This window comes from Clarias gariepinus, chromosome 6 (genome assembly GCF_024256425.1).
Source record: "Clarias gariepinus isolate MV-2021 ecotype Netherlands chromosome 6, CGAR_prim_01v2, whole genome shotgun sequence".
In the NCBI taxonomy this organism is placed as follows: domain Eukaryota; kingdom Metazoa; phylum Chordata; class Actinopteri; order Siluriformes; family Clariidae; genus Clarias; species Clarias gariepinus.
In genome coordinates this window covers 9,576,672-9,603,711 of record NC_071105.1, presented here as the reverse complement: position 1 = coordinate 9,603,711, position 27,040 = coordinate 9,576,672, and the positions used below count along the sequence as shown (strand labels likewise).

Here is a 27,040-nt window from a genome sequence, read left to right as displayed (position 1 = left end):
AGCTGCAGCAGCGGTCTCCAAGTGTGTGTGCGTATGTTTTGGCTCATTCGGACTAGCAGGTGCAGAGCGTGAATACTTTCCCAAACGTCCTTTCTCTTTGCTCTTGCATAATGCCGAGTCTTCCTCACTGGCCCATTTTATTTATTTATTTTTTGCGCCTTTCCGGATCTATAGAAACAAGACGCAGCGTGTCTGAGACCCGGGTACCCGTTTCCGTGCAGCTGGATCGAGTCCATTCTACAACACATGGAAATTACACGGTGAAGTTTGGTTATTACCCTCCTTTCTGTATCGCACTCTGATTATCACAGATTAAACACGACCCAGTGACCGCGCTCAAGATTTTTTTGGTTTGTAACCAGAAGCTCCGGATGCTTTCAGCCATTCAACTTTTCCTCTTCTTTCCTTCTTCTCCGCCGTCAGTCATTAAGTCCGACTGGATCAACTGAGCACTAATGCTCGGAATGACATCATCCGAGTTATTTCCACCATGCAACAGCTCTCTGATTAATATTAATCTCTTATTAACACTTCTACTACTTTTTTTTTTTTTTTTACACTCCCTCACCCAGCTTCCCATCCCCCTTTAAATTGTTTTACTTTTCATTTGGGCAATTAGGCTTAGTGCTGTACCCTATTGCCCTGTAGGATGATTAAAAAGGCAGCAGTCTGGTTAACGCTGATTGTACCGAGTTTGCTCAACAAAAGGCTTTGCAGCTCCTCAGTAATTTCCTCTTCACAACATGGTATTGTGCTGGCAGTGTGAGTGTCTATGTGTGAGAGGGAGATGTTTACTTTTTACACATTGGCCCTGATTTTCCCCCAAATGACCTAAAATTACATCTGAGAAGATTAATATATATATGTATATATAAAACTTCTAAATATTTTTGGTTGTACTGTATGTTCCCCCCCAGTCTATGTATAACTATTTGTATGTAACACATTTTTTTCCCCCATATTAACCTTAAATGCACGCTTTTCATTTGTAAACGTTTTTCTCAATTTAGGAAGCACAAAGGAGCGAGGGGGAAAAGGCTAATCTTTTCACTTTTTCTTCGAGCTGTGCGATTTAATCCATTCTACAGTTAATAGTTAATAGTTTTTTTTTTTTTTGTTGATTCTGTGGGTCCGCTCTCGATCTCAATACTGTACTGTGTTAATACTTTTTATACACAATGAAAAGTTAATACCCAGTAAAGACCTGAAGAGGCAAAGTTAGCTGCTAACGTTTACTCAACTAACCATCCTTAGCTCACAGGGATGTTGTAGCTTTTGACGTGACTTCTGCAACACACTGATCCAGAATGCAGCCACATGGTTTGTTTTCAACCTTCATAAGTTCTCCTCATTCCTCTGCTCCTTTCACTGACTTCCAGTAGCTGCCCGCATCAAATTCAAAACACAGGTTCTCGCCTACAAAGCTAAAAATGGCTTAGCATCCACATTACCTCAAAGCTCTAATCACACGCTACCAGCACCACGTTGTCTCCAGTCCTCCAGCTCTGTTTGATCGCTCCCACCATCCTGTATCGTGCATCTAGACTGTTTTCTGTCCTGGATCCTAGGGGACAGAAAGAACTTCCTCTAGATGTCCATACAGCTAAGTTAACTCCCCACCTCCACCCATATAAGTAAATAAATAAATAATAATAAAGAATCCTTCCCAACAGATTTTGATTGATGGTACTTTTTGTTAGTGAACCAGTGTAAGTGTAAGGATGTATTTAATGATGGAAACCTTAAAGCACTTACTGGGTTACTGTGTAAATGTACAAACGACAGTCGCTAATGTTAGCATCCCAGTGTTTCTAAATTAAACAGGAAAAATCGCTTGTCTAATAAAGTGACTAAGGAACAGAGTCACTGAATGTTCGTAACTATTAACGCTACAGACACATTTCATATTTATTTTAGTCCAACTGCAAAAAAAATGAACATGAGACAAAATAGCTGCTCAAAACGAATGTGCAATACGGTGGTACCCACAATTTCACAACGCAAGAGAGAGAAAAACCGTTGGCTCAGTTGTGATCAAGAAAAACAAAACAGGAAGTGCATGCGTGATACATGATACTCGGTATTCGTAAACCGAAACTTGTTTGTTTTCCCAAGTCAAAATTTAACGAACACTTGCAATCCGCGTTACTCTCAATCCGAGGTTTCACTGTATAATTAAAATTTATTATCTTGCTGCTTTAATATCACAACTAAACAGTAACATCTGGTCACTTGTTAATATTTTAACTCCTTTATATTTATTCATCCTTCTTCTATTCAGTTTTTAACTGTACCACTTACAGCTTCAGTATCCATACCAGAGCTTTAATATTTTTGTGAATAGTCTCTCATCGAGAAACCAGTCAGATATGAAATTTTTAACCCACTTGTGCCAGATTTGGAAGAGCTGTTAGAATATTTTTACTGTAAATATCCATAAAAGCTTTCCTGAAAAGAAAAAAAAGCGTTGACTCCTGGGCGGAGCTAGAGGTGCTCAAGTAAAACATTAAAAAAAAGGAAAAGTAAATTTTTTTTACCCCCTTTTTCATAGGAATCTGAAGAGCAAAAAACAAATTTAAAGCAGAATAAGGTGCGTTGGGTGTGTTATTCTCGTGTTTTTCCTTTTTTTTTTTTTTTTTGTCTTTTACTGTGTCTACACACAATCGAGACCCATCTGACTTTGTGGCCCAAATGATCACAGAGTGAATTTTAACATAATGGTTTCCCTTTAATATAAAGGATAAAGCAGTTTGGTTTAGATTAGAGTGTTCTCAAACATCACTGCGAATAGCCATCATTATCCAACTACCCCTGTAACTCCTCTCTCTCCCTCTCTCTCTCCATTCCTGTCCTGCTCAGGGAGGACACAGTTCATCGCTTTATCCTCTCTAACAGGCTCATTAGTCCTGCTATAATGAAATAAGTCATGAGCTGTGTGCTGAGGCGCCAGTCTGCTCCCGTAGTATATATATATATTTTTTTTTTTCCTCTCTTTTCTCCTCTTCTTCTACAGCATGGGTAATGGAGCTATCTGAGATTTGCAGGTCTCTGATCTATTCTCCAACTCGTCCCCACTGCTCGGACCTCTCGCTTCTCCAGACGGCATGCGTCACTCAACACAAATGAGCCGAGCCTGTTAGGTTTGGAGAGCAGCTCGTCTCTTCTATCAATAGCTAATTAAGCTCATTTTGAGTCGTGCAATGATGTCATTTGCTGCTATTAGACAGGAGATTTCCATCCCTTCTTTCCTCATCTCTCGTGCTCCTGCAAGGTTTTAGAAATGAAGCTTTTGTCGCTGTGGAAATTATGATTACGTTTTTTACAGCATCATCGTACAGCACACTATAGTGATCATGAGGTCTAAGCCACAGCTGGACAGACCTCTGGTCTCTTCTCACACACTTGTGCGCCTGCACCTTTCTCTTATTGAGCCTGAGAGAGAGAGAGAATGTTCAGGAATATAAAGGGTGACCTGCTCTCTCTCTATCCTGGCACCACTGCCACCCTGAACACTCCGTTTCCAAGCTGGCACGCGTTCAGACCACCCAGGACTCCTGCTGGGATACGCCGAGGCCAACTAGGGGACAAAGAACCCAGTGCCGAGGCTGTCAATCACGTCCCTCAGAGACACCGCCTGGTTGTGTAGACCATATTGTAAAGCACAGTCACATCTTCTGACCGTGAGTGACCCTTTTTGTGGCTTTAGTCAAAATGTTCTGTTGTCTAGATTTTTATTTATTTTATTTTATTTTTTAACAAAGAGGCATTTGAAAAGGTTGAAAGGGAGACTGATCTTTGTGTGTGTTGCAGTATAGGACATTTCATTGAATGAAACATTTTAGGCAATGTTTTATAAAAGATAGAAAGGTGTGTGTTTGTGTGTGGAGAGACTGAAAATGGCCCATAGTTTATTTTTAAATTTAAATGATGGTTTTCTTAATTGACTCTTACTGGTTATATAAGATTAGGTAATATTGCATGAAAGTTAGTTTTTAAAAACTTTGTGTAAGTGTTTATTAGAGAGTCATTTTTTTTAGTACAGTGAAACCTCGAATTAAGAGTAACTTGGACTGCAAGCGTTTTGCAAGACGAGCAAAATTTTTAAATAGTTTGTGAAAAATTATCAAAAAAAGTTTAACGTAATAAACGAGTTAAGTCTTGGCCCAGCGAATTAGTGTAAGTGTAAGGATGTATTTAATGATGGAAACTTCAAAGCGCTTACTGTATGTAAGAGGCTCTGGACAAGAGCATCTGTCGAATGCCGAAATGTAAATGTACAAACGACAGTCGCTAATGTTAGCATCACAGTGTTTCTAAATTCAGCAAGCAAAGCTCGACTGAGAAAGTGACTAAGGAACAGTTTCACTGAATGTTAGGAACTAATTTACTGTACACTACACACACAACTCGCATCTACACAATTCCCAGACTATTACTTCATATTTATTCAACTCCAACTTAAAAAAAAAAGAAATCTGTACGAGACAAAATCACTGCTCATTAAATGAATGTGCAATACTATGATACTGAGGTACGAGTAGTACGCATGCGCTTTGTCTGCTGACTGTCACATGATCACAACTAAGCCAATGGTTCTGCTCTCTCTCTCTTGTACGCGCGCTGTGGGATTGTGGGTAATCGTCTCCCATGCTTAGTCTTGGTGCATGTGCAACACGTATATAGTCTACATCCGTGTGTGTAAAGCATTTTTTTAAATTTTGTGTAGTGTAGTGAAAACCTCTGTGAAGTTGGAAGGCTGTAGCAGTGTGGGAGAGGAATCTGTTTAGAGCAGTGATTGTGTTTGCGTGTGTGTGTATTTGTGTGTGTAAAAGTCGTTTTACTCAGTAGCCCCACCCTTCTTCCTGCTTCTTCTCTCGTTAGTTAATTTTAGGGCTGCAACTAACGATTATTTTGATGATCGATTAGTTGGGCGATTATGTTTTCGATTAATCGGATAAAACCTAACCGCTTCTTTAATTTGATAAACATAAATCAGGTTATTCGTTATGTATAAAAATAAACTTTTGAAAATGCAAAAGCCACATAGAGAGTTTAATAATCTTTAATTTTGACTTTTTAAACGAAATGAAGTATATAATATATACATAGAGTATATTAGTTTAAAAATACACTGATCTATTCAGTTGATAAGATATAAACAGCTAAAATAATGTAATTTTGTATAATAAAATGATGTATGCATAAGTAAAACCACAGTAAATTACAAGTTAGCTTTGTAGTGGACTATAAAAAAAACTGTAGAAATGCAAAAAGCTAATAGTCACAAATATACTGTTATTTGCATTCGCTGAAAACCACAACAATCACTAAACGTAATATTCTACTGTTATTCGCACCGTGTAATTTAAGCTAATCTAAAATAGCGCCATTTAACTAATCACTATTTCTCATAAGGTGATTGCGCAATGTGATGCTATCGAGTAGCCCGTGAACAGATCTAGCGCGACTGTCCCGAAGTTAGCAAACAGTTTAAACAAAAGCACTTAAACTATACAACTTTTACACGATGAATAGATACAGTTTTTACTGACCCTGCTGACGTTTCGCCATCTCTAACACCAACATGTTTTCTTTTTAAGTGTTCGTGAATGACGTGCCATGAAAGCTCGGTCTTGCATAGCGTGCAGGTTACCGTCTTCTTAGAGGTGTTTAATGTAAATTGCTATCAAACCTTGGTGGACTTGAGGCGCGCGTTTTTTTCCTGCAGACGCTTCCGTAACCTGCATTGCGCGAGAGGCTGTGTATCTATGTGTATTTGTGCATCTTGTGGTCGCGCTCCTCAGTGACGTAAGCAGTCCAACTAATCGATAACGGCATTCGTTGACAACGAATTTCATTATCGATAATTATCGATTTTATCGATTAGTTGTTGCAGCCCTAGTTAATTTGTTTTATTTTTACTTTATATTTTGTATTCATTATTTTTTATATGAATTTTTCGTGTTGTGAAACAAATCGTCTGAGTTTTCATTATTTCTTATAGGGGAAATTTACTTTGATATACGAGTGTTTGATAAAACAAGCGCGCTTCCGGGAACAAATTATGCTCACAGTCCAAGGTCTAACTGTAGTTCTTTGTACAGTAGTTTTTCATGCTTGAACCTTGAATTTATCAGACTCTCTCTTTAGCGCTTAACCTGTACAGGGTCACTGAAGGCCTTGAATCCCAGGTCACAAGTTCGGGGTACACCATAGGCGGGGTGCCAGTCATTTCCGGTCACAACCACGTAAAATATGCTTACACAGTACCAGGAGTTAAGGAAACTCCAGTTAGTCTAATCTTGCTTGTCTTTGTGGCACTGTGAAAGGAAACCTAGCAAGCGCTCAGGGAGAACATGCAAAACTCCATGTGCACAGACCCGGCGGCAATCGAACCCTCGACAATCGAGCTGAGAGGCCAGGGTGCTGATAACTACACCACTGTGCTGCCCAGAATCTTATCATTTCTTATGCCTTTTTCATTGCAGTTTATAAAAACAACTTCAGATAATACACAGATATATTATTTTCCTCATCCCCCACATGTCTCCTGTTATTTATTTATTTATTCAGCTCTCAGACAGCCATTTGTGATGAAAGCGAAACTCTTGGGGTGAATCCAAAAGTCAGCTTTATAAACCCACTGACCCGAGTGTGGTGGAGAAAGAAAAGCCTGTACTGGTAAATACTGCATAGTTTAAACCTCGATACATCCATTGCCCGTTTCCAGTCACAAGACCTGCACGGTATCTCTTGATCACCTTCCTGTCTTAAACAACCAGACGCTTTCAAATCACCGTCTCGGGTGCATGGCATTCGGCCGCGCTCTGCTGTTTGTTTTTTTTCTTTTTTCCTGTCCATCTCTTTGATTAGGTTTTCCTGAACTCTGGCCTGCTGTCATGCTGAACGACTTGAGGAATATTGATGCGCTCCATAAGGAGATTGCTTTTTGTGAGAGAGTGCTTCAGACTGTCAGTCCAGCTCATTTCACTGCTCCGCCTTTTAGCCCATGGTCATGATGGAAGTGCGTCACAGACGGCGTGTGGCTGACAAATGCAATGTACAACAGCTGCTGTCTAGCGCTTCAGACATCACCCTTTATCGCCCTATCGAATTATTCTGCCTCGGTTATCTGTTCCTCAAGTTAGCCATCATGAATAAATAAATCGTTTATTTATTTACTTTCTGCAGCACATACTATAATAAAACCGGGTTGTTAAAAATAATTTCACCTGCTGAGTAGACATGATTTTCTATACCATAGAACATTTTTTTTATTTTATTAGTATACACACACACTTTACTTGGGTACTGTATTTACATACATTTTAATGAGGCGTAGTTATTAGCGCTGCAGATTCCCTGTGTATGGTGGGTTTCGTCCACATACTCTGGTTTCCTCCCACAGTCCAAAAACATGTAGTGTAGGCTAAATAAAATTTCCGAGTTTCCCATAGTGTGTGATGGGGTGTGTGTGCCCGTGTGACCTATTATAGATTGTCATCCCATCCAGGAGAAGAGTGAATGAACACACGCTACCACAGGTAGTCCCCGATTTACGAACAAGTTTTGTTCCAGGAGCACATCTGTAAGTCCGATTTGTTCTTATGTCCAGCAAAGTGAGTCTTGTACGCTTAACACATTTTTTTTATACGGCAGACACCAATTTGTCTCTGAGCTTTTTATCAAAATAGGATTATTCACCATAAAGACAGCTTTACCGGTCGGACATTTTCTATCATCATGCTGATTCACTGAAACCGGTGAGGCCGACTCATTAACTTTAGAGTAGAACCGCAGTCTGTTCATATCTGCGGAAAATGTTTAGAAGACAGGGACTACCTATATACATAGTCTTATGTCTTAAAAGAATCTGAGACTGGAACTCTTAGGGTGCCCAAACTTTTGCACAGTGCCATAATGATTGTTTTTATTTTTTATTCAGTTTATGGCATAAGAAGTAACTATGCATCAATGTTTGCGGAAAATATTGTGCATTTTTTTCATTTCCAAGAGAGACTGTGTTGACATCTTTTCAATAAAAAAAACTCACCAAAATCTGTTATTTATCAAGGGGTGCCCAAACTTTTGCACAAGAATTTATGAAAAAGTGAAATGCTCATTTTCTTTTTTTTTTCTTCTTTTTTGTGACCTCATGACATGGCTTGCTTTTTTTAATCGTGTCCGGACTGAAAATGATGCGTTTATTTACTGTTTCTACTTTGAAACAATCATCTCTTGTGTCTCGATGATTCTAACTGGTGATGTGAAACGGCACTACAAACCGAAACAACGACTACTTCAGACAGATTCATAGGCATGAAGCATCATTAATGTTTAGGCGCTAAGAGGTAATGACTTACACGAGGCTCTGCGCTTAAAAACAAAAATCAGAGCTACTGCATATTTAATGTGTGCCTGAATGTTTCTGATTCCGTCCATTTTTCATGCTGAACATTAACGACGTTTTAAGAGCAAATACATTTTACTCAAACAGGGCTCTGTATTCCTGATGGGAAGGTTGAACCTTTTTAGTGACTTGGTTCTTTGAATCGTGGTCATTAAAATGAACGAATCTTTTCTTGAGTCATTAAGTTCATTTCGTTCTCTTGATGAGAAATAAAATAAAATGTTGCAATTTTAATAAACAGGCCCCAAACCGTCTACATACACACACAACTTTTGGCTATAGTTCCAGTAATGAAAAGATTACAATGCAGCTAAGGACATATTATAATAAACAGAATTAGTGGCTCACCTCTTATATCTCCTAGTTTGAGTCGTTAGTTCTTTTGAATCTATTGTACCGCATAGCGTCTATGGAAGTCACGTGACAAAAAAACTAACGACTCCGAGTAGAGAAGTCATTGAGAAAGAATCACTGTATCCTGTACCTAATCTATGGAGGTTTTGTGATGCTTTGCACACGCGCGCCCAGTAGAAAATGCACGAATCGCTCTGAGACTACTCGTTCTTCTGAGTCACGTTAAAGATTAGTTTAAAAAGAACGAATCGTTCATAAACGACCATCACTACTCTGTACTGGTTCGTCCCTCTCAGGATCAATCGCATGTGGTGTTACTGAGCGCACTAAGCTCATTAGGAGAATACACTGCTCAGTCAGACGGCTAATTTATGACCGGATTGATCAGAGTAGATCATGTGACCTTTTAGACGCTGGGAGATTTTGTTGTTGTCAGTTTTTTTCCTCTTTTAAACATTTCCACAGTAGAGATGTTTGTGGTTATGAATTAAGGGAGGAAAATGGAGGGAGGTAACTGTAGATCATTCTGTGTAAAAAAAAGTAATCTTTCAGAACCTTTTATGGGCCGAGTCACGGTGCTTTTCGCTCAAGTGTGCACTTTTGAAGTTTTGGTGCTTTAGTGGACTGGAAGGTTCTCTCCTGGCTTGCTGTCCTTCCCACATACACGGCTAAGCAGACGGTCCAACCCGGCGCTCGTCATTCTCATTTCTCCTGCTACACGTATCCAAAATTAAATCCAAATTCAATTACTCTTTTTTTTTTTTTTTTTTTTCTTTCCCTCCCTGACTCAGGCATGAAAGCACCATTAAGCACCGCCTGCGTGTATCAGCTCTAAAGCAAAGCTGTTATTCTACGACCATTCCAGTCCGAATGCTGGGTTTGCAATGCACTAATTAGGTTAGACCTGATATAATAGGATGGACACGAAAGACATAATAGCACTCAGCGAAGCGGTGTGTGTTTTTTTTTTATTTATTTATTTATAATTATTTATTTATTTTTGCTGTTGATTAAAAGCATCTCAACACGCCTGACCTCTGCTCCTCCACACTTATCATCAGAGACCCTCCAACACAAACACGTACTGTACATGCTGCTGAACCTCTCCCCCCACCCCACCCCCCCTAATAATAATAAAAAATGAATAGAACGCTGCATAGACTGCTTTTGATTGAGAAATTGTAGAGGTCTTTGTGTGTGTGGTGTGTTTTTGTGTATGTGTGTGAAGTCTTGCTCTGTTTATCCTCCCATGAATATTTACAGAGGACTGGATTCGCTCCCTACAGGCAGAGACAGATGGAGCGACCTTTTTCAGTTCGCACTCTTTCCCTTCCCTATCAGTCTGATGAGTCTGTTATCATTAAGCAGTAATTTTAAGTCTCAAAAACATTGCATGCGTGTTTCAGTCTTAAGATCTGGTTTTTTTAATAGTTAATGTCTAATCTTTACACAAGTGTTTGCTTTCATTTTTCCGTCCTTAGACTCCGTTTAAAGTGTTTTTCCCCCTTCTTCTTCAAAGCATGACAAAATGTCTCATTTTGCCAGAAGTCTCTACACTGAGGTTTTTAGAGCTCTACGTCACTGCCATCTAGTGGCCGTGATTTTATTTTAATTATTTTTTTATCCTAATCGCCGTTTTAACCTGCAAGCTCAACACTGTTAGCATGTCAATAAGCTCTTCCTCTCCAAGATCAATGAGACGAAACGGCCGCTTTGTAATCCAGACTTTATTCATGTGCAAACTTCTGTATGATTTAGGACTTTGTTGTGTTTAGAAGCATTTAAATGACAATAAACAGAAGTGTGATAATCTAGCAGTTTGTTTGCAAAATACTGTCTAATCTCATTATCTTGCTTCTGTGTTTTTATTTATTTTTTTTACAGAAGGAGCTGAGCCTTCCCCGAAGAGGCAGTTTGTGAGTATCTGTCATGTCGCCTTACAGACTAAAGGAGAGTCCACTCTGAACTGAGCACAACACATCATTATCATCATCACCTCTGCTCGTAACAGATTAATCGGTTTAATATTATATATATATATATATATATGTGTATATATATATATATATATATAAATAAATAAATATATATATATATATATATATATATATATATATATATATATATATAAAAAAATCAATAACAACAGCATTTTAATGGCATCGAATGAATGAATGTATGAGCAGATATTAGCTTGTTAGAATTAAAGCTCATGGAAAATGGACAGAGGACCGGTCCAGAAGGTTTTTGTTTTGACTGTGTAACTACAATACGTCTACATCAGATATTGAAAGCTAACCTCTCATGCTGAGTTATGTGCTTGGCTCAACATGGCACATGTTTATTTTTTTTTTTTTTTTTTTTTACACACACAAACCGGAAGTATATGTATATTTTTTCTTGGTTAATAATTAAGGGTGTAACGTTACACGTATTTAAATTCCTTCTGTTCTGTACAGGACGTTCAGTCCAGCTTTTAACTAGCGCTGGGGGATTTCCTCCTTTAAATTTGTTTAATTTAGGTTAATAGAAACAGACAGAATGTCACCAAGGACTTACAGCAAAACATTTCAATGTCACTTCACACATATGGAGTTTGTACAGGTTTGAAAAGTCAGATGTTTAGTTTATTTTAAATGTATTTCATCCCGAACACTAATTTGTACCATGGTCGCTCCTCATTTTTATTTCTTTCTACAATGAAAATCAATGCTGAAGGCGTCCAAAATAAACAATACTCTTTGAACAGTTGATATTGAGAAGTATCTGCTACTCATGATCTGTAAATCCTTCATGACGGCTCTAATCTGAGGTGCTGTCTGCAGCAGAGGTGAGTTTTGGTCTAACTTTCCTGGGAAGGTCTTCATGACGGACAGTTTCATCACGGTGCTTGATGGCTTTTGCAAATGCACTTGACACAATAATGTTCTTGCAAGAACTATTCCAGGGCAGCAGTCTTTAGCTTAACTACTGACTGTTGTTGTTTGTTGCTGCTGCTTAATTACATAATACCATATGAGATATTTCATAGTTTTGAAAAAGAAAAAAATCCAAATAATTAAACAAAAAATATATTGTTTTATAATGTAGGCAATAAACAAACACTTAACAAAAAACACTGATTTTAGAAGGTGTGTAACTTTTCACTATAGTCAGTGTTTTAGATTTAAACAACTATAGATTAATCTACTTTTTATTACAGTATACATTATTACTGGTTTATTTTAATTTTTGGTGCTGTGTGCAGCCATGCACTTTACTGTGTAAACGGGGAAAAAAAATCAAATGTGACTTCTGTTGTAGTGGCAATTTATATTATAAAAGATGCGTTCTTCATTTCATCTGTTAAAAAAGCAGATTTAGTAAGCTGTGTAAAAAGAGTAACATTAACCATATACTAACCATATACTATAATAATCCTCTAAATTATATCTTTGATCCTTCATTTAAAACAAACAGCATTTAAAAGAATTCTGTCTAGCTACACATCCATTATTAATATGCTAATATGGTATAAAATATATTTTCATAGCACTGTTGTACTGTAATTAAATCACCCTAGTGGAGTGAGCGCTTGTACTGAGTAGCGCAGGAAAAGCTCTACATCTCATGTCCGTTTCATGTCTTGCATCTGGAAGGATTAACGGTTTTAAAACGTAAGCGTACCGTTTTGCAAACCTGTTTTCACTTAACTGAAGAGTGTAATTGTGCAATAATAGATGAAGAATTTATAATGTATGGGTAATATGGATTATGCTTGGTCGTTCTTCACACACTTTAAAAGTGTTAAGTTTTTCTTCTCCTTTCTTTTATATTCTTAATGGCTGTGACATTGAGCTAGTAAGGACACTAGATGTGTCCCAGAAAAGCTGTTTTAATAGCGCTGGACATGTTGCTTTTCTCTTCCCAGGTTTGTTCTGCTCATGTCCTGACTACATTCTTGACTCCATGTGTGACTGCTGTCCGACTCAACTAACTTAAACTTTATAATAATAATAATAATCATGAGCAAACTTGTTAAAGCACTTCTGATGATGGTGATGTTCCTGATTATAATCTGAATAAGGCTAAACTGTTCTCTCGGGCTTGAACAAAAGCCAGGGAGGAAAACTTTACCCGATTAGCCGTGCTTGTTTAAACTTCTCCTCTATGTGACAAACCACAAAATAACAGCTTAGATTCAGAACAGTGCTGAATCGTATTATTTTAAGATTTACGGATATCAATAATTAGGGTGTCACTCATTTCTTCTTGTCTTTTGGAAAAAATATGATTGAACCCCAGGGGGGAAAATGCGGTTATGAGGAAAGTTTTTTTAGGCATTATTTCTTTTCTTGGCTATTCTCTGAAATAAGCAAAATATAAGTTTAAGATGTTGTGAGCAGCTGCCAAAACTAACAGTACAGTAATGCTGGTGTAGAAGCTGCAGCACAGGTCAGAGGGTGAGGCAGGGGTCAGTAGGGGTCAGGTAGGAACCTGGACAGCTGAGTATCTGTGCGGTCTATATTTAACGTTCTGTTGCCTGGGGAAAATGTCCTGTACTCTTATGAGATACCCTGGTGTGTTGTGGGGTTGTGCATAAATCCTACTATAGCCAGTTGTGGTGAAAAATTATTAAGACAGCATATTGTACAGTATATATGCCGTTGTGCTAATTAGAATCAGCTTAACATATCGAGCAAATACGTGGCAGGACTTTTACTTCGTGAAGTCCACCTCAGCACAAAGATGGCTAAAACTAGGGGATTCTCAAGTGCCTTGTACAGTAAACATCTGTGGCTAATTTCTGTACATTAAAATCTTTAGGAAGCAATTAAGCAGACATGAATTGAGCAAGTGACACCAGAGTGCTTTACAGGCGGAGCCGTCAGATTTTAAGGATAAAGGACTTCATGGGATAAAGGACATCATTATTATGGGGTCAGGTTTAGCTCAGTGGTTAAGGCATTGGACTATGGTTCGGTAGGTCCCAGGTTCAAACCCCACAACCAAGTTACCACCATTGGGGCCCTTGAGCAAGGCTCTTAACCCTCAACTGTTCAGATGTATAATGAAATAAAAAAAAATAATAATGTAAGTCGCTCTGGATAAGGGCGTCTGCCAAATGCCTAAATGTAAATTATTAAAAACACAGAGAGGGAATATTAATAAATCACTGAATTTGACTTTTGTCTCAATACTTTTGGCCAGCTATAAGGCCAAAGGGGGACCAACCTTGCTAGAACTAGGTTGGTCCCCATTTGCTTTCAGAACTGCCTTATTTCTCCGTGACATAAATTCTTCAAGGTGCTGGAAACAAAAATATATTGATATCCGTTGGGTGGATTTAGCAAATAACCTAAAATAACTGACTTCCTATCGAGTAGAGCCCATGGCATGCATAGTGAAAGTTGTTGGGCGTAATTCGATATTGAAGTTTTACCGGGGTTCACTTGCGTCCTGTACGTACAAGTGTGTATGAGCCATGCAAAAAAAAAAAAATCCCTTGTGTAGGCCAGGAATAATGGTTGCGGCATCCATGATACGAAAGCTCCCGTTCCACCACATCCAAAAGGTGTGCTCTACTGGATTGAGGTCTGGTGATGGTAAAAGACATTTAAAAGGATTTTAGCTTTGTGATGTGGTGCGCTGTGTGATAATCCTGTGCCCACAGAGGGAAGGACCTTTTCAGCAAAAATACTCTGTGGTATTTATACAGTACCATGCTCCATTGGTACTAAGAAGCCCAAAGTGTGCCAAGAAGGTTTCCTCCACACCATTACACCACCAGCAGCCTGAGCCGCTAATAAAAGGCAGGGTGGATCCATGCTTTCATGTTGTTTGCGCCAAATTCTGACTTTACTATCTGAATGTCAGAGCAGACACCAGACCAGGCAAAGTGTTTTTACAATCTTGTCGTCCAATTTTCGGTGACCCCTTGTGAACTGTATCCTCGGTTTCCTGTTCTTAGGTGACAGCACTGGCACCCAATCTGGTCTTCGGCTGCTGCAGCCCATCTGCTTCAAGGTCCGATGTGTTGTTCATTCGGAGATGGAGTTTGGTGAACCTTGGTTATAATCAAATGTTAGTTTGTTTTTCTATCTGCTCAAACCTGGTCCGGTCTGGCCGTAGTCCTTTGACCTCTAGCATCACTGAAGCATTTCTGCCCAGAGAATGGCCTCTCACTGGATATTTACCCTCTTTTTTTTTTTTATTCCATTCTCTGTTGAAACCCAAGGGCAGTTTTGGCAATACACACACACACACACACCCCAGCACATCTGACACCAACAACCATGCCATGCTCAAAGTCATTCTGATGCTCTGTTGCAACTCCTTGATTGTGTCTACATGCCTAAACACATCGAGTTGCTGCCATGTAATTGGCTGATTTAGATTTCTGCATTAGCGAGGCGTACCTAATAAAGTGGCCAATGCATCTCAAAGTTGAATATCGTAGAAGAGTCTTTTTTTTTTTTCCTTCCGAAATTTAATTAGAGAAGTAAAGTTCTAGTATATTGTAGATTCTGGATATCGGATAGATATGGGATCTTTATGAGCCGTAAGCTGCGATCATCAGCATAAAAATAAAAAAAAAGACTTGAGATATTTCACTTCATGTGTAATAAATCTAGAGTATATTTGACAGTTTAGTTTTTTTGTTTTTTTTATTAAATAACAATATAAAATACAATTTAAAAAAAATCCACAATATGCTAATATTTTGAGATGTGATCCATTTTGTGTGTTATCTTTTGATTTATTTTAACTTAGCGTTTAATACAAGCGTCGTCATGATTCAGACTCGTCACAGCATATGGCGAGATGATAAAGCTGTGTGTTAGACTGTAATGAAGTGAAGCATGGCTGTGAGAGCAGTACACTGTTTTCTAGCTTCGGGGTTTGGCTGTGTGTGGTGTGTGTGTGTGTGTTTGAGTCTTCGATATGTTCTTACAGCAAGTTCTCTCCTGAACGAAAAACTGTAAACTGCTGCAGGCACAGATTATAGACTTAATCAAATCAAAAGCCTTCTGTTCTAACTCAGTTAATCAAAGCTACACACACGCACACACCGGTGTTTATTCTTGATGTGCAGCCATAGCTCATATTTTTCACGCTGTCAGTGTCATAATCACGCCAGGTTTTAATAGTGAACACTGGACTGCATCATTCTGTCCCGACTAACCGGTAGACACAGAGTTCATGTTTTATTCCAGTTCTGGGACGGACACTGAGTAAAGAACGACAGCTGCAGTCCCTCCCCCCACGCCGAGGTCTCGTCATAGCCCCCAGACCAGTCATGCGTATATGAGACGGGTGCAGCGGGACGCAGGGCAACTCGTCCACCCTCACGCCGACGAGAAACGGACACGATATCGCTCAAACCAAAGATGTCCACATACGTTCGTTACAGCCACTCGGTAATAAACTATGTGTCATGGCTGTAATCTCAGACTGAGGTCAGGCTTCGGTGTGTGCTCCGATTGGATCCTTTACATTCCGCTGCTTAAATGTGCAAACTGTTATTCTGGTAAAGGAAAAACAAATGGCGTGGTGGGTTTTAGTTGTGCAAAAGGCTAAAAATCATCGTCGTCAGGCAACATCTCAGATTTATAGACGAGCACATGATCACGGTGTTGGGAGTGACAGAAGTCAGAAGTGACTGTCAGTTCATCGAAAGTTTGTCAGGTTCGCCTCCTGATCCTGTAACAGGCATGAAGAAAAGGAAGGAGCGACCAGGAGCACCCAACCTGCGCTTACAGTAAGCCACAGCTGTGTACACACACAACATCTCTCACACACCTTTAAATAGATGTCTATATGCAGAGTTATAAAGCTCTAAAGCTGTTAAAGTGGAACTTCTGATAGTGCTATGAACATATCTAGAAACCTTACACCTGAAATAAATGATTAGTACGTAATTTTCTTCGTTGCCTTTCTAAAACTTATACTGTAAATACAAGTTCACTACTTTTTTTTAATAGAGTAGAAAAAAGAAAAATTTAAATGAAAGAATAATTGCAAGAGTCCATTTAAAACATTGACACAATCTTAACTGATGTTTAATATTATTAGAGACACTATTTCAACACTTTGATTTGATATACACTACCACTCAAAAGTTTAGGATCACTTTCTAACTCCATGGATTTTTTTTCTTTCTATATTGAAAAGCAACACTGAAGGCGTCCAAAATATCCGATAATCTCCCATGAACATGTATTGCTACTCATGATCAGTAAAGCCTTTATAACGACTCTAATCTGAGGTGCTGTTTGTTAATTGATGATTTCTGAGGCTGGTGACTCTAATTTAACTTCTCCTCTGCAGCAGAGGTAGGTTTTGGCCTTGCTTTCCTGGGATGTTCATGAGAGCCAGTTTTGTCATGGTGCTTGATGGGTTTTACAAATGCTCTTGGCATGATACTGTTCTAGGAAGAACTATTCCAGAACGGCTGACTTTATGTCTTAAAATAACAACTGACTGTTTTTGTTTTTGTTACATAAGTATCCAATTCCATATGTTATTTTATAGTTTTGAAATCCACTGTATTGTTGTAGAATTTAAAAAATAAATCACTAAACAAAAAACAAAAATTTCCAATTGATCCCAAACTTTTGAGTGGTGGTGTATTTTGTCTGCTTGCTAACAAATGGGCATGAAGTTGCTCGTTGGTCCACAAAGTTACCACTAGCACCAGGGTGTTGCGATAGTCATGCTACAGTAGCTATGTACTGAAAGTATGTAAAGTATTAGATTAGATAGATAGATCACGTCTCCCCTTGTGAAAAAGTACATGCAGTGCTTTACTGTGCGTGAGAATCAGAACGATGGTTGAACTTTCCTCTTTACCCTTTCCTCCTGGAACTCGAGCGATTCGATGTACTCACATAGAGTAGACCTGACTCGAACCCGGACTCTGTACAAACACTTGTAGCTGTAAGAAGGAGCGAGCTACGGTTAACTTTTTTCGTCAATCTGATGCGACAGGACATGAAGGCATATTTAACTCACATCTATAAAATTCTTTTACATTATAAAGATCTGTTACATATAGTTGTCCAAACTGAATTGTGTTTTTTTGTTGAGCAAGTCCCAGGGGTCAGGCATTATAAATTTCCCCAAAAGGGAAGAAATTTTGATCTCAAGAGTCTCTTGATGCATCACCCGTGATGCAGAACCATCAGACGTCTGACCAGCCGGTATCTGATTAGATTTCTAAACTGAGCTCTGTGTTCACGCTGATGTTTAAGAGCTCTTTAGGCAGACTTACAACTTACACAGCATGAGCTTTTAAAGTAATATTAAAATGCTCATTTTGGTATCATTATATAAATAATTGTATGCATGCAGTTTTTGATGCATTAAAGAAAGAAATGTAGTAATAATAATAATAATTAAGATTTTATTAAATCTTTCGATGCATGTTCTGCCAGTGCTCCAAGTGTGAAAGACTCGTCTCCGGTAGTGAGAGCAAGCTGCGTGTGTAGTTTAACATCTCACTCGGTTTCGAGTGTCTGAGCGAGCTGTGGATTCTCCTCGGTTTGGAGAGCTGCCCAGTCCAGGTTGGAGCGTCTGTTTTTAGCTGCATTTTCACATCACCCGGGATCTGTCTGTCTGTCTGTCTGCCTGCCTGCTCTGCACAGCATGATCAGATCTCTTGCATCTTGTCTTCTTATCAGCTTGCACATGAGGTTTATCCACTCTCTGAATCAGCAGCTTTTTATTTCCCACCACTGGCTTTAAGAGCGGATTCACTCGCAGAGGTCAAATTTCAAACGTCCAGACTCGCATCTGTTCGTGACCCACAGCAAGGTTGGATAGTAAATATCGGGAGACGCCAGGGTGCGCACACCTGATTATACAGAAACACACTTCCAGTCAGCATGTGATCAGTGAGTTTAAAAAAAAAAATGTTTCGTTGTCCTTCACTTTTTTTTCTCTCCTCTTCTCTTTATGGTGCCACACTCACTAGAATCTGGCCAACGGCTCAGTTCCGTTGCCATGGCAACAGCAGCCTCCTGCAGCACCTCCTCAGCCCTACATTTTTCTCCTCCTCCTCCTCCTCCTTTTCTTCCTCTCCTCTCCGCCTGTTACTCGACGGAGGGCCAGACGAGACTGTCTGTGCCCCGGGCCCCGCCTCAGCCCCGGCTCTTGGCCCCGGCTCCCCCAACCCCTTCTTCAGGAGGTAAGGAGTGAACGCACCGCTGTGACAATCTCGTACTAACCCAAAAATAGAGATTAACTTCCTTCACACCGTATAGATATTCAACTTGTATCAACTGTATAATCTGACCCGGTCTTGTTGCACATGAGATACTAGTCTCAAACCCTTAGACAAGCCTTATGTCTCTCTTCCAGCCAGAAGAAAAACAGGCTGCATATCACTGTTTAAAGAGCACTCCTCAGTCTGCTCTTCTCACATGTACAGTACCACATTCTTCACGCACAGTCGAACCGGGAATTTTGATTGTGCAGAATAACAGAACACAGTCACTAGTGCTCGGACACCATCAAGAGGGAAAGTTTCCACTGTATGTCAGAGCCATGATTGAACTGCCTGCTTCAGCGCTGGATCGTCATTCATTCATGCAAACCGGCTCATTTAAAAACATTTGTTTTACCGCGGCTAAGAGTCTCAGCGCTACTGTCTTCTGTAAACGTCAATCAGTTTCAATTCAATTCAATTCAATTTTATTTGTATAGCGCTTTTAGCAATTTTCATTGCCGCAAAGCAGCTTTACATAGTCAAAAGAATTATTTAAGTTTGTATGAAATGTGAATTTGTATGAATCAAAATGGTCAGTTTGTCCCTGGTGAGCAAGCCGAGGGCGACAGTGGCAAGGAAAAACTCCCTGAGATGGTAATAGGAAGAAACCTTGAGAGGAACCAGACTCAACAGGGAACCCATCCTCATTTGGGTGAAACAGAAAGCAGTAAATGATCTGCATTTATACAGTGTGTAGGGTGGGAGGCAGTTCAGCTATAATAGCTAATGTCAATTGATGTTAATATGGAGTCCAGGTGGTTATTGAAGACCCAGGTAGACTTGTAAGAAGTTCCAGTCATGAACTATCGAACTGTCAAGTCCCCAGAGAAACAGTTGCCAACACCAGTCAAGGCCAGAACCATTTTCTAGGTGGAGAGAATCATTCCCAGACACCAGACGCATCCCAGAGAGACACACGGGGCATCCATGTGACGAGATCTTCAGCCAGAAGCGGGGCACCAGGATGGGTCAGACAGGTCCGGAGGGCAGAGGGAGTCTGGATCACTGGCAGCTCAGGAACGACATGTGTAGCTCGACAGAGAGAGAGAGAAAGAGTGAAAGGGGGGGACAGGAGGAGAGAGGAAAAAGAAAGAGGGGGGGAAAGAGAAGAAGAGGAGAGATGGCAGTTAGGTATGGTCACAGTCACACAATGTATATTGTGAATGTATATTAACTGTAGAGTGCAAGCAGAGACTCCGGCAGGACTAACTATGACAGCATAACTAAAAGGGAGAGCCAGAAGGAAACACAAACATGAGGGCTTCCTGACATGTAAAGCAAACAATCACCTCACCGTCAGCAAACCTGAGTGATCAATGAGAGTGAGGAAGACAGCATCCAAACATACCAGTTCACCATAATACTCTACGTCCATGAGTCCCCCAGATCTGCTCCTTTACCTATGGCAAATCTATTTATAAAAATGCTTGGCTAAATAAATAGGTTTTTAGCCTGGACTTAAACACTGAGACTGTGTCTGAGTCCCGAACACTATTTGGAAGACTATTCCATAACTTTGGGGCTTTATAAGAAAAAGCTCTGCCCCCAGCTGTATTTTTCATAATACGCGGTACTGACAAGCAGCCTGCATCCTTTGATCGAAGTAGGCGTGGCGGATCGTAAGACACTAGCATTTCGCTCAGGTACTGCGGCGCGAGACCATTTAATGCTTTATATGTCAAGAGTAGTATTTTAAAATCAATGCGAAATTTCACAGGGAGCCAATGGAGTGAAGATAAGATAGGGGTGATGTGCTCATATCTTCTGGTTCTGGTGAGGACTCTCGCTGCTGCATTCTGGACTAGCTGAAGCTTATTTATGCATCTAGCTGAACAACCAGACAGTAAGGCATTACAATAGTCCAACCTAGAGGTGATAAAAGCATGAACTAGTTTTTCTGCGTCGTTTGGCGACAATAAATTTCTTATTCTGGCAATATTTCTGAGGTGAAAGAATGCTATCCTGGTAATATTATCTACATGTGCTTCAAATGAAAGGCTGGAATCAATAATCACACCAAGGTCTTTCACTGTTGAATTTGATGGAACAGAAAGGCCATCTAAAGTTACGGTGTGATCTAAAATTTTACTCCTAGCTGTATGCGGTCCTATGACTAGAACTTCTGTCTTATCCGGATTTAGCAGAAGGAAGTTAATTAGCATCCAATTTCTTATGTCCTGCACACATTGCTCAATTTTAGTAAGCTGTTTTTTCTCATCAGGTTTTGCTGAGACATATAACTGTGTATCGTCAGCATAACAATGAAAACTAATACCATGCTTACGGATTATGTTGCCCAGAGGAAGCATGTAAAGGGAAAAAAGCAGTGGACCTAAAACTGAACCCTGCGGAACGCCAAACTCCACTAGAGAACATGCAGAATAATCACCATTTAAGTCTACATACTGGTAACGATGGGTCAGATAGGATCTGAGCCAGGAGAGGGCTGTACCCTTAATTCCCACTACATTTTCTAATCTGTGAAGAAGAATAGCGTGATCAACAGTGTCAAAAGCTGCACTGAGGTCAAGTAATACAAGCATAGTTACACAACCCTGATCAGAGGCCAATAGAATGTCATTTACTACTTTAACGAGCGCTGTCTCTGTACTGTGATGAGGCCTAAATCCTGACTGATACAGTTCATGTATGCCATTTCTATGTGTATATGAGCATAGCTGCTCCGCTACTATCTTTTCCAGGATCTTAGAGATAAAGGGGAGGTTTGATATTGGTCTGTAACTGGACAGCTGACAGGGGTCGAGGTCAGGTTTCTTAATTATTGGTTTGATAACTGCTAATTTAAAAGATTTTGGAACATATCCAATGCTGAGTGAAGAATTAAAAATTCTCAACAGGGGTTCTATTATTGCTGGTACTATCTGTTTAAGAAAATGTGTCGGTACAGGATCTAATATACAGGTTGATGAATTTGAAGAAGAGATGAGTGAAATTAGTTCATTCTCTTCAAGGGGAGTAAAGTATTCTAGGTTCTGGTCTGACATGGCTAGATTAACATCTGCATCAATTACATTGTTCGGTTTCAAAACCTCAATTTTATGCCTAATATTTACAATTTTATTATTAAAAAAGTTCATGAAGTCCTCACTATTGCATGATGTTGTTGTGGAGATTTCTGCAGTGGTCTTATTTCTGGTTAATTTGGCTACAGCATTAAATAAGAATCTAGGATTATTTTTGTTATTTTCTATAAGAGTGGAGAGATATGTTGATCTAGCTACACTAAGAGCTTTTCTATAGTTCAGGATGCTCTCCTTCCATGCTATTTGAAATACTAGTAATTTAGTTTGACGCCATTTACGTTCTAATTTCCGAGCGGTCTGTTTTAGAGTGCGCGTGTGATCGTTATACCAGGGAGCAAGTTTTTTATCTCTAATAATTTTTCTCTTAACTGGAGCTACATTATCTAGGGTATAGCGAAATGTCGACTCTAAATATTCAGTCGCCTGATCGAGTTCTGTGGGGTCAGACGGTGATCTAATCGTAGTTGGGAACTCTGGGAGATTACTGATAAAACTCTGTTTGGTAGTTGATGTGAATGTACGTTTTATACGGTAGCGCGGCGCTGTGTGTACATTATTATTGTGACACACTTGAATTGAGACAAGATAGTGATCTGAGATAACTTCAGATAGTGGTATTGTGAATAAATTTTTTATACTTAATCCAAATAATATTATTAAATCTAAAGTGTGACCTGCTTTATGAGTGGGTCCTACTACACACTGATTTACTCCTACCGAGTCCAGTATAGACATAAATGCAGTTCTCAGAGGGTCTTCTGGGTTTTCAAAATGAATATTAAAATCTCCAGCAATTAACATTTTGTCTACAGAAACGACTAGGTTTGAGAGGAAATCTGCAAATTCACTAAGAAATTGCGAGTACGGCCCTGGAGGTCTGTAAATGACAATTAGCGGGATCGACTGAGCTGACTTAATATAGTTAAATACACTTATGTTACTATAAAGAATTTCAAATGAATTAAATTTGTGTCCGTGTTTTTGTGCAATAGTCAAATTATCATTGTAAATAACTGCGACGCCTCCTCCTCTACCAGTTAACCGAGGCTGGTGTATGTAGCTGTATCCAGGAGGACTAGCTTCATTTAGAGCTACATACTCGTCCGGTTTAATCCAGGTTTCTGTTAAACAGAGTATATCAAACTCCTGATCTGTGATAATTTCATTAACTATAACTGCTTTAGATGCGAGAGATCTAATATTTAACAGTCCTAGCTTCAGATCAGAGGTGCCGGCTGCGCATTCAGTCTGATCCAAGTTTGTGGTCTTTATGCTAATTAAATTACTAAAACAGACTTTCTGAGTCTTTCTAAATTTGTTTTTAGCTCGGGGAACAGACACAGTCTCAATAGAGTGAACCCTGAGTGACGACTCTATGCAGCTAGCAGACGGTTGGTTTAGCCTGTCTGTCTGCTCCCTGGCCTGGGCTCTGGATTGTCACCGATTAACTAGGCCTTTTCTAAGACTATGAGCTATACTACAAGAAATGAGAGCAGCACCTTCCCGAGTGGGATGGACACCGTCCCGCCCTAACAGGCCAGCTTTGCCCTCAAAGGTCTTCCAATTATCTATGAAGCCCACGTTGTTTTCGGAGCACCACCTGGACATCCAGCGGTTCAGCGACCATAACCTGCTGTAAGTTATGTCACCACGTCTCATTGGGATGGGACCAGAGCATACTACTCCATCGGACATCGCCTTCGCTAATTTAAACACCTCTATAAAGTTATTCTTACTAACCTCTGACTGACGAAGGCGTATATCATTAGCTCCAGCATGTACTACTATCTTGGAGAACCTGTGCTGTCCTAGAGCCCTAAGATTACCTGCTATGTCCGGTGCTCTGGCTCCCGGGATACACCTAACCACTGCCGCTGGCGCCCCTAAAGGTCTAGCTAATTTCACGTGTCTCATTATAGAGTCTCCTATAACCAGAGCTCTTTCAGGTTTCTCAGCGGGTGCATGACTGAGGAGAGCAAACCTGTTGGACACGTGAAGCGCAGAAGAGGTGTGCTCCGGTGGGCTAGCCTTAGCGTTAGCTTTGGCTGAACGAGTATGCCGCCGAGTCGTCACCCACTCGCCCCGCTGTGAGGGCTCTAATGCCGGAGTCGGGGGCTGGTTATCTCCGCCTGCGGCACCCAGACTGTCCGCTACAGGAATAACACTGCTCTTACACTCTCTAACCCTCTCTAAAGTCTGGATGCGCTCCTCTAACGCTGATATCTTCTCCGTCAGAGTGCTCACTAACACACACCTATCACAAATAAAATTACCGCTAACGACGGAGGAAGAATGTCTAAACATCCTGCACTCTACACACTGAACGAGCTGAATATTGGACATGATAACGTACCTGAGTCGGAGTTGTAGTTGTTTGGAGCTGAATTCCGTTTGTTGTTTTTAGAAAAAGAAACTCGCGCGTTCTCCAAAAAGCGCAGAAAAAGGCGAAGCCAAATAGTGTGAGATGTAAAAACTAGTTGCTATTAATATTATTATTGTATAAATGAAAAAAAGTATGTAATTTAAACGCTAACACAAACGCAAACTTTCGCGGCAACGATACGAAAACAGGAAGCTACGTCAGCCAAACCTTCTGAAATAAAGTTTCATGCCTTTATTTATGAGGAATGAGAAGTCTCGCTTTGTGTTGAACGCCTCTCAGATTTAAAATCGAATAACGCGAGTGTGAGAAATGACCAAGGCATTTTTGTTAGTTTAACATTTAAAGACAACAATTGAAAACTTTCATTTAATAGTTACGTAAAGAATGTGCTTCATGGTGATTTTATTTACCAAATTCTATAAAATATCATAGTGACATAAGCGCCTGCTGTCACTTATTTCATCATTTTTAAACGATCTTATGATCAATAAGAAATGTATCATAATTTAACCGTCGACTATTTATTGCCTGTTTTTGAGAGTTAGTGAATCGCTTGCTTTTGTCAGTAACGTTCTGTCCTTTGAAATGATTTTAATTTATTTCCTCTATCATATGTAAGTGTGATCTTTACGCGCTTGATGTGATTTAGACTGCATTGAGTGCCTGCTGTGATCCGCCTCAAGGTGACACACTGCTCTCAACACTTGGCTGCTTCTACCTCTGTGTACATGCGCGCACACACACACACACACACACACAAAATACACACGCACACAAAAAAAAATACACAGTGTAGCATTCTGACTATCTTTATCATGCCAGAAAAACCCCTTTTTAATCCTCACACGCCTTAGTTCCATCTCCTCTTTACACTGCCTCTCGCCAAATCCAGCTTTATTCTCGTCTTCTCTATTTAATTCAATTTTATTTGTATAGAGTTTTTAACAATTGACGTTGTCTCAAAGCAGCTTTACACAATTAAAAGAATTATTTGACTTGTATGAAATGTGAACGTGTATGAATCAAAAGGATGAGACTATAAGACTGTCCCTGATGAGCAGGACGAGGGCGACAGTGGCAAGAAAAACTCCCTGAGATGGTAATAGAAAAAACCTTGAGAGAAACCAGACTCAACAGGGAACCCATCCTCATCTGGGTGAAAACGGATAGCAGGGATTGATCTGCATTCATACTGTGTGAGACTGGAAGTTCAGTATAACAGGAGATGTGTTTAAGGTAAAATTGAGTCCAGTACGTTATTGAAGGCTCAGGTAGACTATAGGAAACTCCAGTCCTGAACTATCAAGCGACTGAAGTCCTCCTTTATTCTAATCCATTTCTAAATGCTTGTAAAGGAAATCTAAGAGCAGTTATTAAATTCCATTAATAATTGCTCAAATATATGACTGTGTAAAGCAAATTTAAATAAAGGTGTCGTCAGCCAAATACACTGTGTGTTCGGTAATCTGAGAGTGAATCACAGATGAGAAATTTAAAAGGTAGATTTTTTAATTAATTAATTAATTTTTTTAAATTAATTCTTAATTTGATTAAGTTTGGCCTTAAAACAACTCTTTATTTCAGCAGTAAAAATATTAATTTTAGCACATAACACTGGGCTCTCAGTTCAGGTATTTTGCATGACTTCACTTCAGACTGCTGTGGATATGTTTGCTCAACCGGTGTTTTATCTTACTCGTTTCGGCAGGACCTTCCCGCAGGTAGAATAAACATACATGGATCCGTCCAAAGGTTTCAGTTTTTGACTGCGTTGTTTTTTTTATCGCGTTGATCGTCTCCATTAAGTAATGCTTACAGCCACGCCCACCACGCACAAAATAATATGTGGCATAATATGGCACATAACTGCTTTTAAATTCTACTCAACATTTTGATTTCATTTATGGCGAAATACTTAACTGCCAATGTTTCATTAAATTCTGTCTCTCCAGTATTGCGTGAAGTGACAAAATATGGCTATATGCGACGGGCACATGTTTTTTTTTTAAACTAGTTTTGTTTAAATGACTGACATTTAAGACTTTAATCATAGTACAGCGTTTAGAGTTTTAGCCACGGTAATACTTTGGAATATAGCAAACGTTTTAGAGGAGGCCTGAACGATGACCCGAGGTGGCTCGGAGCCCGTGAACATTCAGCGAGTGGAACGCCTAATCCCATGAAGATCGACAGATATCTTGAGGAAGAGGGAACTGTACACATAATCATTCACCAACACCACTTGCACATTACAGGAAGTCATCTAGGAGTTACTGAGAGGCCGGCGTCTCTGACAGTCCGAGTGACAATAGTATAATAAGTGCAGTAGTGTAAAACCGGATTATATAGAGAAATTAAGGTATTTTTTCCTTTCATATGTGTGTTTTGTTATTCTGCACAATCAAAAGTCCCGATTTGATTTGGACAACGACCGATTTCCTTCTGAGCTCATTGTTTCCTCCATGCTGCAAACGCAGTCATCAATTCATAGTCTTTTTAACTGGAACGGGTTAACAGATGCTCGTTTTCCATCACAGCCTTAATAAGAGCTTTACTCTCATCTCTCTTCCCGTCCTTCTGTACAGACATTTTGTACGAGC

At 39.6% G+C, this 27,040-nt stretch overlaps 1 protein-coding gene across 1 annotated transcript in view; it reads left to right on the top strand.

Moving 5' to 3' along the window:
• mast2 (microtubule associated serine/threonine kinase 2) overlaps positions 1–27,040 on the top strand; it is a 153,009-nt gene that overhangs the window by 83,505 nt on the left and 42,464 nt on the right. The window contains exon 4 of the mRNA XM_053499315.1: positions 10,649–10,680. Within this exon, the coding sequence (XP_053355290.1) occupies positions 10,649–10,680 (32 nt within the window). The remainder of the gene's footprint in view (positions 1–10,648; positions 10,681–27,040) is intronic.